The sequence below is a fragment of the Geotrypetes seraphini genome, chromosome 4 (genome assembly GCF_902459505.1).
Source record: "Geotrypetes seraphini chromosome 4, aGeoSer1.1, whole genome shotgun sequence".
NCBI classification, from domain to species: domain Eukaryota; kingdom Metazoa; phylum Chordata; class Amphibia; order Gymnophiona; family Dermophiidae; genus Geotrypetes; species Geotrypetes seraphini.
In genome coordinates this window covers 301,864,334-301,883,646 of record NC_047087.1, presented here as the reverse complement: position 1 = coordinate 301,883,646, position 19,313 = coordinate 301,864,334, and the positions used below count along the sequence as shown (strand labels likewise).

General features: G+C 42.6%; 1 protein-coding gene across 1 annotated transcript in view; it reads left to right on the top strand.

Moving 5' to 3' along the window:
- LOC117359849 (VPS10 domain-containing receptor SorCS1-like) overlaps nucleotides 1-19,313 on the top strand; it is a 304,368-nt gene that overhangs the window by 119,859 nt on the left and 165,196 nt on the right. Inside the window, exons 7-9 of the mRNA XM_033943225.1 lie at nucleotides 3,689-3,765; nucleotides 10,136-10,227; nucleotides 13,807-13,914. Of these exons, the coding sequence (XP_033799116.1) occupies nucleotides 3,689-3,765; nucleotides 10,136-10,227; nucleotides 13,807-13,914 (277 nt within the window). The remainder of the gene's footprint in view (nucleotides 1-3,688; nucleotides 3,766-10,135; nucleotides 10,228-13,806; nucleotides 13,915-19,313) is intronic.

Genomic DNA, 19,313 nt, shown 5'->3' with positions numbered 1-19,313 from the left:
GTTTTCCACCACTCTCTGGGTGAAGAAGAACTTCCTTACGTTCGTACGGAATCTATCCCCTTTCAATTTTAGAGAGTGCCCTCTTGTTCTCCCTACCTTCTCCCTGCGCCTCTTGATGAATCCCCCCCTTAATGTGAACTTGCCTACCATTCAACGCAATATATATATAAAAAAAAAAACGATATGCAATACATCAGACCCAATGAAATCAGTCTCTAATGAAAGCTAGCTAGTGCATTAGGATTACTGCGCGCTGACTGGTCAATACTGGGTTAACATGGTTTTAGCACTGGCAGCAGCGGTAACTACTCCGACATTCATAGGAATTGTATGAGCGTCGCAGCAGTTACCGGCGCTTCCGGCGCTAAACCCCACGCTATGCGTTCGTAAACGAGGGGGTAAGAGATAGTAAGGCCCAAATTCTATATATGTCACCTAAAAAAAGCTGGCTGACTATTGCAGCACTAAGCACGATTCCATAAATAGTGCCGATTTGGCCTATTAATCAATTAAGTTAGGTACCTACATTGGTTCAGTGCCTAACTTTAAGTAGACTTTATAGAATTGGGGGGTAAGTAACCCTGAATTAACATTTTGTGGGTACCCCTAAAAGTACTTTTGCATTTGGGGCCATATTCCCAAATTTGCATCTTTTTCTCTTATATTTTAAGTTGCGACTACCACCCACAACTCATCCTAACACCACCAAGTCCCCCATCATAAAAAAAACCAACACAAAAAAAACATGGCTCCAGCAAGAAACAGCCAAGACAAATAAAGACAAAAGAAACAGCACTGGACTCAAATAAACACTGGGAGGAAGAGGGAAAAATCTCCTCATAGCACCTACTCATACTACCCTGCCATACCCGACTCCCACATGCTCTTAAGTCTGCCAAAACTCCCAACAACATCCTTCACCTTGATCTCCACCCCTCACCTGTATTATTCAGTCATAGGTCTCCTTTTAAGCGCCAACCAATCTATTCCTCCCATCTGTAGATCAACCAACCTATCCTGCTACCTTCCCTCCCACTTTTCATAATTAAATCCTTTTCTCCCATATCCCAATAGGGGCCAAACTCAGCCAACGCTATCATCGCCCAGACCAATTTTAGTGGGTTTCTTAAAAAAAGAAGAACATTCTTTCAAAAAATGTCACTTAAAATCAGAGAAAAGAAAAATACATGCAAGAAATCAGACTAGGGCAGTAGTGGGCAAACTCATTAGTCAAGAGCCAAAGATCAGCAGTACAATGATTAAGATTTCTTTTGAGAGCCATACACCGCGCCCATTTGCGCTAAGATGGCTACGTCAACCCGACTGACACCCCGCTCACCCGCACATAGTTTGAAATCAATTTGTGGCAGAGCCTAGAGAATGACACGGGGAAAAAATTTGTCTCCATCCCCATCTCCGCAAACCATCTGATCCCATCCACACAAGCCTCAAATAGTCTTATACTGAACTTATATTAAAGTATTAAAAGAAACAATATTCTGTACAATTGCCAATTTATAAATCAGCGTCTTTTCCCCACTCTCTCTTCCCCATTTCCCTTCAGCATCCTCAACCCACTCTCTCCACTTCCCTTCAGCGCACGCACATAAAAACAAGCAAGCAATTTTATATCATTTTCATTCTATTCATTCATAGAAATTAAAGTCTAAATAATGCCAGTCACATAACAAAACATGATTTTACAAAAATAATTCCCTGCACAGTCAAGTCTGCAAGGATTACTAGATGTCTTTCAGCAGCTCCCCTCCCTCCCTCCCTCCCCCTTCCCTTCGTGGCCAAGTCAAAATGATCTACCAACAATAAAATTTTTAAAAAACACAAAGCACACTGTACGCAGTGAAAATGTTAATTATCTTTTATATTCCATATGTTTTCAAAGAGATCAAGGCAGATGACTTTATGCAATGTCATCTCAGTAACAACTATACAAAAATAGACAAATATACCCCCTCCCTTTTTACTAAACTGCGATAACGGTTTTTAGCACAGGGAGCTGCTCTGTGCTGCTCTCAATGCTCATAGGCTCCCTGCACTAAAAAACGCTATTGCGGTTTAGTAAAAGGGGGCCATAGTGCAAAATATAGACAGCAGATATAAATTCTCAAAACGGACACATTTTGATCACTAAATTGAAAATACAATCATTTTTCCTACCTTTATTCTTCTGACTGTGCATCCAATATTTCTTCCCTTCTTTCAGCCTCCTGTATGTTTCCTCTCCTCCAGACCTCATTCCCTCCCCCAACTTTTTCTTTCTTTCACCATTCCCCCTTCTTTCTTTCTCTCTCCATGCCCCCTTTCTTTATGTATGTCTATCTTTCTCTCTCTCTCTCCATGCCCCCTTTCTTTCTTTCTGCCTGTCTCCCTGTCTTTCTATCTCCCATCTCCCTTCTTTTTTTCTTTCTCCCTGCCCTCCCCCAAGCCACTACCATCGGGGAACAGGCTGCCACCGCCACCGGGGAACAGGCCGCCATTGCCGCAGGGGAACAGGCTGCCACTGTCGCTGCCATCAGGGAACAGGCCGCCACCAAGTTCTGAGCTCTCCCTGCTTCCCTTCCCCATAAAGAGGATGCTGAAGCACCGGGCCGACCAAACTTCTCCACCCGACGTCAATTCTAACGTCGGAGAGGAAGTTTCGGGCCAGCCAGGCAGCGATTGGCTGGCCCAGAACTTCCTCTTCGAGGTCAGAATTGATGTCGGGTGGCGAAGGTTGGTCAGCCTGGTGCTTCAGCATCCTCTTTACAGGGAAGGGAAACAGGTTGGGCATCCCTGCTCTAGCTAGCTGAGCCGTGAGCCACACTCAAGTGGCTAAAGAGCCGCATGCGGCTCATGAGCCGCAATAACAGATATTCAAATAAATGTAAGCAGCCAGGAGAGGCTTCTACTGTTGCTATTAATTATTTCTAGAGCACTACCAGACGTTGTCATGAAGAAGACGGTCCTGCTTAATAGAGCTTACAATCTAAACAGACAAGACAAACAGGATGACAGAGTAGGGGATACATTTAGGTAGGATGGTTAATCTACTGGCTAGGGTGCTGGGCAGTGAGGGGTAGGGTTATGATTTGAAGGCTATATCAAAAAGGTGTCTGGTCTCCCTCTGATGTCACTTCCTAGCCGCGGGACCCAGAAGTGACGTCAGAGAGAGCTGACACCGATTTGGGCAGCAAGTTTGTGATGTCGCTCATGCTAGGAAAATTAAAGAAGGGGTGCACAAGTGTGGCAGGAAGGAGCGGGGAGGGGGGGTGAAGAGGAAGATGGGTGCCAGCCCCCCCCCCCCTCAAATGAATGGCCAATTCAGGTCACAAGTACCTGGCAAGATCCCAAAAGAGTAAAACAGATTTTACGCTGCTTATGCTAAGAATAAATAGTAGATTTTCCTAAGTCCAGTTTAATAAAGGCTTATGGACTTTTCTTTAGGGAACCTGTCCACAAAAGGCTCCTAATCCCTGGTGTTTATTGCAGGTTCCTGCCTCTGCTTTCTTTTCTGAAAAATCTGAATGTAGAATGCTTTATGTAGGCCAATATAATTATGCCTATTGCAGACTTAATATATTGCTTTTGTTTCCTCAAAACAAGATACGTCACCCATGGATTATAAAGAAATTTCATAAATGAAGAACAAAACTGATTCTTTTTGGCTATTCTTTCCCCTCCCCCACCTCAGGAAATATAGGCTCAGAACTCACCGACAGCGATATCAGCATGTTTATCTCATCTGATGCCGGAAACACATGGATCCAGGTAAATGACGAGCTTGGTCGCTGACTGAGGAAGTGAATCGTTTGAGATCATGTGTAATAGGGGACTCAAACCTGGGGCGCAGCTGTGTGCTGCGAAACTTGGGCTACGTGAATGTCTCTATTTCCATGTCAGAGAAGAAAGGTTGGTCTCATTCCTCCACCATGAGATTTCTGTAAAAAAGTGTTACCATTTACTACTGCTACTGCTATTAATTATTTCTATAGCGCTACCAGACGCACGCAGCGCTGTACAGAGTCACAAAGATTAAGAAAACAGTCCCTGCTCGAAAGAGGCAAGACAGACAAGCAAGACAGACAGGCAAGACAGACAAACAAGATGTCATGGATACAGTTAAGGGGAAACGGTTAATCAGCTGGCTTGTACAGGACAATCAAGCCATTGTGACATCACTGTTGAGGCTGGCTCTTATTGGTGGAATGAGGCATTATGACATCACAATCTCATATCTGCTTCCCAAAGACAAACAGGAAGTCGTGGATGCAGTTAAGGAGAACGGTTAATCATCTGGCTGGGTTGGAGGGCAGAGGAGTAGGGTTATGGATTGAAAGCTATATCAGAAAGGTGGGTTTCCAGTCTGATTACATGTGTTAACATGTAGGATAATGGAACTCACATGTGTACGTGTGTACATAGATAGAATTGTACTTAAGTGTGCATAGAACATGGGTGGGACTCACAGTTATGCACATAATTTATAGAATACTATAACCGACAAGCATATCTATGGCATTTAAACACTAAACACGCTAGATCTATGGCTGGCATAATTGCTGGCGCCTAAGATTTGCGCATGTATTTAAGCAGTTAGGCTAATATTCTATCTAGAGAGTAGGCAGTGGCATAGTAGGGGAAGCTAGGGGGGGGGGTGGCCTATTCCGGCCGCCGCCTTGGTGGGAGCGCCGTCAGCCTTCCTCGTTTCTGCGCCCGCTCTTTCCCACAACCACACCCCGCCGTGCGCACACCTTCATTCCCCCCTTCGCCAGCGTGATCAGCAACTCCAACTTGCTGCCCATGCCTACGTCGGCTGTCCCTCTGATGTCACTTCTGGGTCAAGCACCTAGGAAGTGACGTCAGAGGACGAGCCGACGCTGACGTGGGCAGCAAGTTGGTGACGCTGCTCATGCCGGGAAAGTTAAAGAAATATGGGGGAAGGGAAGGGGCACGTACGGTGGAGAGGGTGGGGAGGGGCCCCACTGCCCCGGCACCTCTCAACCTCACTGAGACCTGATTCTATGAACAGGGCCTAACTCATAGGTGTTGTTAGGTGTGATTGTCACTCCAAGAAGCATTATATAGTATATTAAGAGATCACTGGAGATACATTCATAAGTAACCAAATGTAAAATTAATATTAATATAATTTTAAATTTTGTGATGGGTCCTCAGTTTACACAACTCGATTATCAGGCCCAGCCAGTAATATCGAGTTGAACGTTGTGCTAATCCAAACTGGTTATTCAAGCATGGACCCAATTCAAATAGTGAATAAATAAATGACGTGCAAAATCACACAACCAAAAATGAATCACCACTCATCTCTCTAATATACTAAAGTGCAATGTGTCATTGCTACGAAAGTCCAAAAATCAATTTGAGGTTCAGCTTCCAAATGTATCCTCCTCTGATATAATAATAATAATAATTTATTTCTTATATACCGCTATACCCTGAAGTTCGAAGCGGTTTACAATAAAGATACATTTGACAGTACATGGGATAGAAACGGTTTACTATAAAGATACGTTTAGTCAGTACATGGGATACAAGTGGGTTACAGTAAAGATATATTTTGTTAGTACATGGGATGCAAGTGGGTTACAATACAAGTGGTTTACTATCAAGGTGCATTTTGTCAGTGTAAGGGATACAGGTGGGTTACCATAAAGATACATTTAGTCAGTACATGGGTTACAATAAAGATACGTTTTGTCAGTACATGGGGTGCAGGTGGGTTACAATAAAGATACATTATGTCAGTACATGAGATTCAAGGTGGAAAGTATAATTAGATGTCCAAAGTTGATAAGTAAAACAGTTCATCAAGACCAACAAATAAGTACTTATCTTGAAACGTGAAGGCATCTATGAAATCATCATTATTCCATCATTCTTGCTACAATATTGAAGCTCTATGGGACTCCGTTTCAGAGGAACACTCCTCCTTCCTCTGGAGCAGTAGCACTGAACTGGTACGAGTAGTGAGGAGAGCAGAATAAGCCACAAGGCAGGAGAAACTCAAATGGAAAATGGCGCTGCGGCGTGGAGATACCCACTGTTCACACGGCAGATCAACCATGAACAGTGGGCGTCTTCATGCCGCAGCGCCATTTTCCATTTGAGTTTATCCTGCCTTGTGGCTTATTGTGCTCTCCTCTTCACTCTCACCAGTTCAAGGGCAGGAAAAGAACTCGTGGGGATGGGAAAATGAGTTCCCAAAGGGACGGGGAAAAATTTGTCCCCATGCCATTCTCTAATTCTGTGCGTAGGTGCCTACGTTGATTTATAGAAAAGGCTCCTACCCAGTTATAGAACTGCCCTCACTGTGTGCAATAGATGTGTCAGATCAACTGTACAAATAGGTTCATAGACAACGGCGCAAAAGACAAAGGCGCGGCCGGACAATTGAGCGCAGTGCGGAAGCGCACGCCACTCTAAATTACTGTTTTTAGGGCTCCGACGGGGGGGGGGGCGGGGGGGGGGAACCCCCCCAGTTTACTTAATAGAGATCGCGCCGGCGTTATGGGGGGTTTGGGGGGCTTGTAACCCTCCACATTTTACTGTAAACTTAACTTTTTCCCTAAAAACAGGGAAAAAGTGAAGTTTTCAGTAAAATGTGGGGGGTTACAACCCCCCAAACCCCCCACAACGTCCCCACAATGCGGCGCGATGTCTATTAAGTAAAGTGGGGGGGATTCCCCCCCACATCCCCCCCGTCGGAGCACTAAAAACAGTAATTTAGAGCGGCGCGCGCCTTCGCGCTGCGCTCAATTGTCTGGGCGCGCCTTTGTCCCGGCGCGCTTTTGACCTGACACCGTACAAATGGCTTGATGTTGAGGTCATAGTTCATGTTGTTGATAGGCTCCATTGACTCGTGCTCGAGTCCTAGTGACTTGATGAATTGCAGATCTATAAATAAATCAGTTTTGTGCTAGTCCGTAAAGGTCCTCCAGCATCATCCCCATGGTTGTTTTCAATGTGTCCAGCCATCTGGTTGCAGGTCGCCCTCTTCGCCTGGTTCCTTCCATCTTCCCAAACATGATGTCCTTCTCCAGTGATCTCTCTCCGCCGATGGTGTGAACAAAATAAGACAGTTGTAACTTCATCATTTGGGCTTCGAGTGACATAGGCCGGTTTGATCTCTTCCAGAATTGATTTGTTAGTTCTTTTGACGGTCCAGCACCAAAAACTCAAATGAATCAATCTTCTTTCTGTCCTGTTTCTGTAGTGTCCAGTTTTTGCATCCATATGTGTGTATAAACATAAGAACATAAGCATTGCCTCTGCTGGGTCAGACCAGGAGGTCCATCGTGCCCGGCAGTCCGCTCCCGCGGCGGCCCCCCAGGTCCATGACCTGTAAGTGATCCTTTACCTAAATCGTGTATTCCTCATTCATTTAGTGTCCTGTATAGTTACCCTCTAACTGTATCCTTCAATCCCCTGCACTTTCAGGAAGTCATCCAATCCCTTTTTGAAACCCAATATTGAACTCTGACCTATCACCTCCTCTCGGAGCACATTCCAGGTGTCCACCACCCTCTCAGTGAAGAAGAACTTCCTATCATTCATTTTGAAATTATCTCCTTTCAACTTTTCTGAATGCCCTCTTGTTTTTGTTGTCCCCGCTAGTCTGAAGAATCTGTCCCTCTCCACCTTCTCTATGCCTTTCATGATCTTATAAGTCTCTATCATGTCCCCTCTAAGTCTCCACTTTCCCAGGGTAAAGAGCCCCAGCTTCTCCAGCCTTTAAGCATACGAAAGGTTTTCCATGCCCTTTATCATCCTAGTTACTCTTCTCTGGACCCTCCAAATAGGCTATATAAATTCCTTTTATAAAATACTCGCTAATCACTAAACATGGAATTCAATTTCTTGGTCACAACGAATATGCCTTTGTATAGACTCAGGCAGGGGTGTCAAAGTCCCTCCTTGAGGGCTGCAATCCAATCAGGGTTTTCAGGATTTCCTCAATGAATATGCATGAGATCTATTAGCATACAATGAAAGCAGTGCATGCAAATAGATCTCATGCATATTCATTGGGGAAATCCTGAAAACCCTACTGGATTGTGGCCCTCAAGGAGGGACTTTGACACCCCTGGTATAGAGGATGGAAGAAGCTTTTAGTAATGTCACAACTTTAGCTCATTTTGCTTCTCAGGCTCAGGTGAATGTCACTTCGCCACATAAATCACCACATCCTTAACCCTCTCTGCCATGAATTCCTTTTTAATTCAATCTTTTTGACACATCTTCACAAATAAGACACGTGCAGATTCTCCAACTAATTAACTTATCCAATGTATCCACACTGATCTGCAGTTCAGCTCAGCAGAACTGCATGTTTTGCAAATTGCTTCATCAGGAGCAGCCATCTTTGCTGCAGAACTAAAAAAGGGAAACCAGAAAAAAGAAGACCCAATTTTCCTCAGAAGAAGGAGCAATCTAAACACAAAAAGACTGTGGAGATGACAATGTTCTTGACTTTACTCTTTATTGCTTGCAAAAATCTTCAAATGATGTTGACAACTTATCCACATTGATAAAATTTGCACACGGGCCGTGTTTCGGCAAGCAGAGCCTTCCTCAAGGGTCCAAGAAGGGATATTTGGAATATGCAAATATAAACGAGTTGTCCAAATTTTGGAGTAACGATACAATCTTGAAGCCAACAAACGCAACGCTGATGCCCTTGAGGAAGGCTCTGTTTGCCGAAACATGTCCCGTGTCAGGTCTGTGAAATTTGTATCAATGTGGATAAGTTGTCAACATCATTTGAAGATTTTTGCAAGGAATAAAGAGTAAAGTCAAGAACATTGTAGTTTCCACAGTTTTTTTTTGTGTTTGGCAGAACCAAAAAAATCATCATAAGAAAAAATCTTGCCCAGTTGATACAGTAACTGTAACAGTCTCTTAAGTGTGGAACTCAGGTGTCTCAAGGAATTTGCTACTGCTGACAATCCAAAGTAAAGTGAGGGTTTTAAAAAAAATATATAACCTTGAAGTCTGTAGAATCATTATTTGTATTAATTTTTAATGTTTAATACCCAGTCTGATCAAGTAGGTCTAGTCAGTTTACAAAATTAGTAGTATGTCCTCAGAGCTTTTTTGTATTCATATTAGTAGGGTTACCATATTTTAGTCCAGAAAACCCCAGGCATATGACCCCCACCCCGTTCTGAATCCAACCTCATCCTGCTCTGCCCTAGCCCCGCCCATTCCTACCCCCAGCCCCGCCCCTAAAAGCCTCCTCTTTTCCCTGACGAGCTCTGGCCGTGTCTGGCGGGCCTGGAGCGTGCACAGATGTGTGCGAGGCCCTCTAGATGCGGCCGGAGCTTGTTGGGGCTTTGCAAAACCCAGACAAATGCCGGTTTTGGGAAAGTCCATCCGGGAGCCCAGACAGTCCTCTAAAAAAAAGGACATGTCTGGGTCTTGTGGACATATGGTAACCCTACACATCATGGCCCTTTACATGAAGAAGGTTGTAGACCACAGGAAAAGAGCCTTGTGCACTAATGTGTGAATCTGCCAATTAAAGGTGCCCTTGACACACATAAGTGGCTCGGCATGAGCTTACTGAATCGCTCTGAAAGCCTCTGGTCCATTCTGCTGAGTTCTACAATGGATTTTCCTTTTCAAGGAGTCACGGAATGTACAGCGCACTCATCAATGGATCACATCCTTGCAGTCAATGATCTGAAAACGTTTGATTTAAGCAGAGCTTTTCAAGTGGCAGAGACTTGACAGACAAAACCCAAAGCCACCTTTCAACTGCCTTCCCTGCCCTGTTGCTTCAACCCATACATCCAAGAATGACTTTGCTATTACATTTTATTATGGGTGGAAAACCTTAATTCTTTTTGTTGGGGGGGGGGGGGGGAATGTCAGCATTATCCAACAGAGGAGCTTCAGAGACCACACAGGCCTTTTCTGCAGATGGCACGAATGGACCTCTCTGATCTCAAAAACTCAAGTCTATAATTTCCGCATAATTCTTCTGATCTCTTGATGGTCTTTTGTAAGCCATCACTGCCTACAAAGAATTGACTTCTCCTTAGGATTATATCAAGTACAAACATTTCTATTGAATTAAAGAAAGATATACCATTGAATGCATTTTTTTCCCCACCAGATATTTGAAGAAGAGTACAGTGTTCTGTTCTTGGATCAAGGTGGTGTCCTGGTGGCTATGAAACATACATCACTTCCCATTAGGCATCTATGGTAATGTAATGTAATGTAATCTATTTCTTATATACCGCTAAACTCCGTTAGGATTCTAAGCGGTTTACAGAAAAAATAGACAATAGGGTGCATTAAAATTATAAGTAAAATAGGTACTTAGATATTCCCTTACTGTCCCGAAAGCTCACAATCTAACTAAAGTACCTAGAAAAATGACAATTAGTAGAGTAATGAAAAAATAAAAGAGATAGATGAGAAAAAATAAGAAAATAAACATTCTAATAAGACTACAATGGTCTAAAGGACTTTGAAAGGTTGAAAAAGAGGGGAGATAGGAAATAGAAACAGAAGGGAGAACCGTTGAAACTATAGAATACTTGGTCTGTGCATTGTAAAAAGCAACATTGGACCATGAAAGAAGTATGCTCTTCAAGGACAAGATGTTGATCAAGCTGCACTCCTAAAATCCTCACAGAGGTTTTAAGGGATAGGGGACAACTAGCAATCATAATGGTTGTAGACAGCACAGGTTTAATTTCAACTTGTTGACAATCAACCACTGCTTGATTATAATAAGTTTGTCGTTGAGGGCTGTCATATTGAGGGAGGCTTGACCAATCAGGGCTTTAGGCTTCTCCCTCCGTGCAAATCATTTGCATACAAACTTGATAGTGCATCGATCTGTCAGAAACAACAGTTAAGGTCTTGAATGGTATTGATTGTAGACGAGACTGTAAATAAGATCACTTTGTATGAATTTATTTATTTATTCATTCATTCAATTTTCTATACTGTTCTCTCCAGGGAGCTCAGAACACTTTATATGAATTTATTCAGGTACTCAAGCACTTTTCCCTGTCTGTCCTGGCGGGCTCACAATCTATCTAATGTACCTGGGGATTAAGTGACTTGCCCAGGGTCACAAGGAGCGTCGGGAGCAATGCGGGGCATTTAGCGCAGCTCCCTTCACTAAAAAGCGCTAGCGCGGTTTAATAAAAGGAGGCCTTAAATAGTGGAATTCGAATTACGATAATTTCAAATATTGAAAGGCAAGAGCTTTCAAGACCAAAATAGACCTTGTCCATCGTATCTAAAGACTATTTGGAGGTCTCAAAAGTTCTCATTCCACTACATCTTTGGGTTAGTTTTCTATGAGGTGACATCACAGCCTATAATAATAATACTAATAATAATTTTATTCTTATATACCGCCAAAGCCATATAAGTTTGAGGCGGTTTACAGCAAGAGGCGCTGGACAATCAGCGAAGAGGTTACAATCAAAGTCAGCAATACAATCTTTACATAATAAAAAATATGAAAGCTAAAAGGTTCATAGGGTTACAGGACTGAATAAGAAGTGCTGAGTAGATTCTTAGTTAACAAATCGATTGAACAGACTTGTTTTTAATAGTTTTCTAAAATTGAACCTCGGTATGCGATTAACGCGGTTTGCGAGTGTTTTGCAAGACGAGGAAAACACTCAGCAAACTTTTGTCTCGCAAACCGAGCACTGCCCCGATAAACGAGCACTTACAGCTGCAGGAAGCGCCGCTTCAGGGGGATTTCTCTTCCGTCCGCCGGCCAGCCTTCCACTCCGGGTGCCTTCCGCATGTTGGAGAGACTCTATCTGAGCCCACGCAGCCGAGTGCCTCCCACCTGCACGTTCCGTATTAGAGAATGACACGGTGACAAAATTCATCACCGTTCCCGTCCCCACGGATAACCGTGGGAAATAAACCCATGTCATTTTCTAGTGTCTATTTCAATCTCAGTCCTTCTACACCAGCATTCTTCAAAGCAAAGCTTGCGGGTCAGTGGTTGTGGCCATTCATACTCTGATTCTTATGGGAGCCAAGGATAATGAAGCCATTGTGACATCACTGATGTGATTGGTTCTTAGGCACTGGTGGAATGAGGCATTATGACATCACAATATCTGCTCTGGATGTAATGTAATTTATTTCTTATATACCGCTACATCCATTAGGTTCTAAGCGGTTTACAGAAAATATACATTAAGATTAGAAATAAGAAAGGTACTTGAAAAATTCCCTTACTGTCCCGAAGGCTCACAATCTAACTAAAGTACCTGGAGGGTAATAGAGAAGTGAAAAGTAGAGTTAGAGGAAAAATAAAAATAAAATAAACATTTTAACAAGACAGCATTGATCTAAATACTTTGGAAGGTAGAAGAGAGGAGAGAAAGGAATAGAAGCAGAAGGGGGAGCCGTTGAACAGTAGAATTCTGGAGAAATTTAAATGATAGAAATAGAACAAAAACAAAGACAAAAGGCAAAACAATAGATAAGATTAAAGATAAATCATAAGCTGAAAAGAAAAATAAAATAAAACTTTGTCTTCAATCCACGGTTTCAGCGTCAGTGATGAAGTGGAGCAAGTAAGTTTAGGAGGAGCGATTGACGTTTCCAGAAAGGGCTTCTTCAGGGAAGAGACTTGGCCGACAGTCCCAGGATGCCTATGTCTCCTCCCCTGCGATGTTCTCCCATCCATGCATTCCCTCCCAGACACACTGCCCGTGCCCCAGCCGCTCCAAGGAGGCTGCCCCAGATGAGGCCCACGGTGAATGCAGGATTCTCTCCTCTGCGGGAAAGCCGGGATACCAGAGACTGTCATTCTTTAGTGTCTATTTCAACCTCAGTCCTTCTACACCAGCATTCTTCAAAGCAAAGCTTGCGGGTCAGTGGTTGTGGCCATTCATACTCTGATTCTTATGGGAGCCAAGGATAATGAAGCCATTGTGACATCACTGATGTGATTGGTTCTTAGGCACTGGTGGAATGAGGCATTATGACATCACAATATCTGCTCTGGATACCAGAGACTGTCATTCTGTAGTGTCTATTTCAACCTCGGTCCTTCTACATCAGCATTCTTCAAAGCAAAGCTTGCGGGTCAGTGGTTGTGCCCAATTATACTCTGATTTTTCCCTCTCTCCTTAAAGAATGACATGAAGATGGTTTCCCGCGGTTATCCGTGGGGACGGGAACGGTGATGAATTTTGTCACCGTGTCATTCTCTATTCCGTATGATCACTCACAACGTCGATGATTGACGTGCATGATCATACGGAACGTTCAGGTGGGAGGCACTCGGTTGCGTGGGCTCAGATAGAGGCTCTCCAACATGCGGAAGGCACCCGGAGTGGAAGGCTGTCCAGGGGATGGAAGAGGAATCCCCCTGAAGCGGCGCTGTATGGGCTCAGGGGTTCTTTAGCAGCTGGTGGACAGACGAGGCATCCCTCCGAAGCGGCACTGCGGGGTTCTTCAGCAGCTGGTGGATGGACCCTAACCTGGCACCCGACAGGTACAGATCCCTGGGCCACCCCTCGCCACTTCCTCGGCACCTTTTGGGTTCTGGAACGAATTGTCATTATGGCCTATGGGGAAAGTTGCTTTGCTATACGAGTACTTTGGATTACGAGCATGCTTCTGGAATGAATTATGCTCGTAAACCAAGGTACCACTGTAATTTGTTTTTCTCAAAGACCAGTTCAGTCAGATTCATTACCAAAATGAGACTTCATTTGCATACAGTATGCGCTACAGCTCCACTCGCAAATTATAAGAAGGTTCTGTGTTTTCTTATTTGGACAACAGGTTAAGTTTTGATGAAGGAAGGTCGTGGAACAAGTACAGTTTTACATCTAGTCCACTTTTTGTCGACGGTGTGTTGGGTGAACCGGGAGAAGAAACTCTTATAATGACGTAAGTGAGCGTTATATAACATTTATGTCATGTCCTGAAGCACAAAAAGTAAGACTGTAATGGCTGATGAAGACTTTAAAAGCCAATGAGTCTATCCAAATTGATGCTTTTTTTTGATGCCATATGAATCTGGTTGATCTCTGATAAAGACGTGACTAGAGAAAGCTTTTGTTGCATTTTATTTTCCTATTTGTTTTCATTTTAAAACGTTTTTTTATGCGTTTCTGTCATTTCAGCATTGCAAAATTGTTTTCATTTATACTATAATAAGTTTAGCATGTGACCCAAAATGACTTTTTTGTTGATTTTTGTGTAATCTTGGATGGGAAAGGATTTAAGATGAAGCAATAAGCTTGTTTTGGAAGTATCTAGATTTATTACATATATTCTGCTTTAACCAAAGCGGGTTACAAAACAAACATACAGAATAAAATATACAATGTGTAATAAACCTAACAACATCAGAAAATCTATTTGGCAACCATCATTCTGAAAATGCCTTCACAAAATAATGAGCCTTTAAGGGCTAGATTCACTAAACACACTGATCGTGTCTTGACCAGTTTGCGATCAATCTCCCACCCGATTCAATCCGCCCATACAAATGAGGGGAAATGGCATGCATAAGTAGGAAGCCATCGATTCACCAAGCAGGAGAAGAAACACCGATTGGGTTTGCCGATCCGAAATGAAGCGACCGCTGAGGTCCAGTCACTTACTGTCCTTGCCGACTCTCCTGCTTTCTGCTGCCCTTAAATCCCAGCATCAAGGTTGCAAAACAACCCTCAAAATAAAATAAAACTGTACTTATGATATGAACTCCCTTTTTATTCTGCAAAAAGCGCAGTGCGAGCCTATGGTTTTAACTCACGGGTTTAAAGCGTGTTCTGTTCCATAATCAAAGCGTGTTCTTGTTCCATAATCTGGCTGCACAAATTGAAATGATTCCTTTTAAAATGTCCACTCGTAGGGCCAGCAAGTAAACTGCAGCCACCCCTCCCCCTTTATTTTGACCTCGCTTGTGCGAAGAGCAAGCGCATGTGAAAATCGCATCTATAACCAACAAGGATAATCTGCGCATGTGTCTCGATCGCTCTACAGCAGTGGTCTCAAACTCAAACCCTTTGCGGGGCCACATTCTGGATTTGTAGGTACTTGGAGGGCCGCAGAAAAAATAGTTAATGTCTTATTAAAGAAATGACAATTTTGCATGAGGTTAAACTCTTTATAGTTTATAAAACTTTCCTTTAACAGCTAAAAGGAAAGATATATAAACTATAAAGAGTTTTACCTATAAAGACATTAACTATTTTTTCTGCGGCCCTCCAAGTACTCTACTCTATTTTTTCTGCAGCACTCACATTTAAAGTTTAATATCTTTTCTTTCTCAAAACAGGCACATTTCAATCACTAAATTGAAAATAAAATCATTTTCCTACCTTTGTTTGGTAATTTCATCAGTCTCTGGTTGCACTTTATTCTTCTGACTGTGCATCCAATATTTCTTCCCTTCTTTCAGCCTTCTGTATGCTTCCTCTCCTCCAGACCTCATTCCCTCCCCCAACTTTTTCTTTCTTTCTCTATGTCTGTCTTTCTCTGATTCTGTGTCCCATTTTTTGCTTTGTTTCTGGCTCCCTGTCCCCCCCCTCTTCTTTCTTTCTTTCTTCCTGCCTTCCCCATGCCACCGCCGCCGGGGAATAGGCTGCTGCTGCTGCCGCCGCCATCGGGAACAGGCCGAGATCTCCCTGCTTCTCTTCTTCACGGGGCCAATTCTAACGTCGGAAAGGACGTTCTGGGCAGCCAGGCAGTGATTAGCTAGCCAGAACGTCCTCTCGACGTCAGAATTGACGTCGGGCGGAAGAGAAGCAAGGAGATCAAAGAACACGGTGCTGGCCTGTTCCCAGATGGCAGCGGTGAGAAGGGAAGGGAAGCAGGTTGGGCACCACTGCTCTAGACAAGCCGCGAGTCATACTCTAGGGAGAACAGTGGAACGCCCCCCCTTGGTACGCCACTGGAGCAGCAGCGTGTCTGGCCATCTCTTCCGTGGATAGCGCAAGGAGTCGCCAACCCGCGGCTTTGAGCTGAATGAGCCGGCCAGACACGCTGCTGCTCCAAAACGAAGAGAATGATCGTGTCCAGACCGTTGGCCCAAATAAAACTTGGAGAGCCACATGCGGCCCGTGGGCCGCGTGTTTGAGACCGCTGCTCTACAGCGATCCACGGGATTGCTTGTGGACGTGCGTCCGATCAGATCATTTGCATGAAGAATCTGTAGTGAATCGGTCACTCGGCGAAACTCAGTCAAGAATCGCCCAACAATGATCCAGATCGGTGAGCTTAGTGAATCTAGGCCTAAGTGTCTCTTAAACTGATAAGAATTTGCACACAATCTCACAGTACCTGGAAGTTTATTCCATAGCAGAGACCCAACTATTGAAAACGAATGGCAATGAGTCTTTGTATAATGATTTGCTGTGGCATCACTTTCAAGCGTAATGATTGAGTTAGTTGGTAACACATCTGTTCCTGAAGTACTTAGGTAACTGACATATACAATCTTAGTCCTCAACAAATGATCTTTAGAACTGTTAATCACTAACTCTGAACTTTGTTTATTCCACTCAATCTGTACCATCTTTTAATCATTGTAAACTGCATAGAACTTCATGGTCCTGCGGTATATAAACTGTTATTATTATTATTAAATATTTAATACTTAAAAAAAAAAAAAAATACACCAAAACAGTTGCATAAATTCGTTGATGAACTATTATCTGGCAGCCAATTAAATGACTTTAAAATATGAATAACATGGGTCAGTTTTGTCAGCCCTACAAACATGCCTCAACCTTCTCGATGATCTACAGAGCTTGGTAACACGTAAATGCTATACTCAGATAGAGAGAATTGCAATAATCTATTTTAATTAATACCAGGCTCTGCACCACCATCTGAAAATCTGATGTAGTAAAAGATTTCCTATATCTATTTTATTTTGCATTCTTCTTCCCTACAAAGAAATGTTGCTGACCTCTATAATGAAGATGCTTAATGGCTATAGATTTCCTGGAGAAATTTACATAATAATAATAACTTTATTTTTGTATACCGCAATACCACAAGCAGTTCAGAGCGGTTTACAGAGGAAGAGACTGTATCCAGACAGCGATGTTACAATAAAGACTTTCAAATTACAATAGCATGTCAAAATTTATCCGGAAGCATTTCAAAGATATGAGACAGGAAAGGAGTCAGAGAAATTTATCAAAGAGATAGGTTTTAATTGACTTCCTGAAGTTTTGGTAGGAGGGTGCATTTAAAATGAAGTTGGTTAAACAATTATTCCATTTGCCTGCTTGGAATGATAGTGATCTATCAAGGAATCCCTTGTAGATACAGCCCTTCAAGGATGGAAAAGGATGAACCTATGTATATGATTGGCAGATCATTGACGACCATCGTGATTTGAGAATGGCTGTCAATGGCTGGGATATAGTATAGAGATTTCAAGTGGGAGATTAAAAAATGAGCAAGATATCTAATTGGATAGGTGAAAAAGGTGCCTTTATGCTTTCCATCTGAAAGAAAAGCTCTGCAAGTAAGAGCTGGAACAGTAGCCTTCTGCATGAGCTGAAGTCTTGAAAGCTAGAAGGATAGACGACCATTTAAAAAAAAAAAAAAAGTCAACAGCATTTAAAGTCAGAGGAAAAAGGCAAAAGAGAAATACATATTTGTCCAAGCAGTTTTCTGTCAAGAAGATTATAAATATATCTTACCCCATTTTTATTGTTAAAACTATCTATTTATTAATCAAATAGGCTATGCTCCATGATGAGCAAGTCGATTTGGTTGGCCACCATTTTTCAAAGTAGGCTGTACACGCTTCATGTAAGGGGCAATATCCAAAAATGCTTATATGAGTAAATGTAAAAATGTGGTTTGAAAATGGCGGACCTGATATTCTGCCAATGGCAATCATTTTGCTGAGCGCTGCTGGCGTTATACCCAGAAAACCAAGAGCACAAAAAGAGACCTATATTCCACACTCCAAATGAAATACTGGATGGACCATTCGGTTCTTTATCTGCCGTCATCTACTATGTTACTATGTTACTCTCAAGTCAATTGCTATCCGTATTTCATTATTTCTAAATCCTCACTATTGATTCGCCATTCACGGTTTAACCACTGTTAAAGTTGTCCTCAATATAGTTATAGCTTTTGGCACTTAATAAGTAACATATAATATGTATCTTTTTTGTTGGATTTTTTTTTTATTTTTGTCACATTTCCAAAATTGATCCTTATTTTTATCTTCAAGTCAGTTTGATGATCTTCTGCATGTAGTCATCTTTATGTTCCTCAAAAAACGTCTTTTAGTCCCCCTTTTCAAGTTATCCTTCGCCAAAAGCTATCTATATTCCTTAGCTTTCACTATTAAGTTACTATTCACATTTTTAACTTTGCACTATCAAGTCATCCTTTGCACAAAAGTTATTCATATTTTACAAGCCACACATTTCTTGAGTCACTCTCATTTCCGCCATCGCACCATTTCCCACTTGACATTAAAGTTCTTTTTATGGTTCACTCTTTATCTCTTCATATTCACTTCATTTTGTTTTCTAATAGTTTGATTTTGGTTTTCCTGAAGGACCCCTGATGAAGGCTTGCCGAAACATGGTTTGTGTCGGGTCCGACCACATTGTTACTGAACTTGTACCAGAATGTTAGGCTGGTTCTGGACTGAGTTGGCTTATGTAGTCATGTGATATTGATATGTTTTATATTACATGTGTTTAATAAACTTGGCACTTATTTATCTGTGTTTCCTGCGACATCCAGGAGCCATTGTGTCACTTTGGTCTGGTTTGAAGTTATACCCAGAAACTCAATACCAGGCCATGTTTAAGCTCCGAAAGTGAATTTTTGGGTATATGGAGCTGGTAAAAAAACATAGCTGGTTAAGTGCAATATTTAGAGGACTACGTTTTATGCATTCTAACGAATATAGTTATCCTTGCCAAGATAGAGAATGACACAGTGACAGAATTTGTCACCGTCTTCGTCCCCGCGGATAATCGCAGGGAACTATCCCATGTCATTCTTAAGTGTCTATCTCAACCTCTGTCCTTCTACATCAGCATTCTTCAACGCAAGGCTTGAGGATCAGTGGCTGGGCCCATTCATACTCTGATTCTTCCCTCCCTCCTTAAAGAATGACACGGGGGTGGTTTTCCATAGTTATCAGTGGGGATGGAGACAGTGACAAACTATTTCACTGTGTCATTCGAACATCTTCACTTAGGCCTCTTTTTATGAAACCGCGTCAGGCTTTTTTATCGCCAGCCGCAGCGGTATTAGCTCCAACGCTCATAGGAATTCTATGAGCGTCGGAG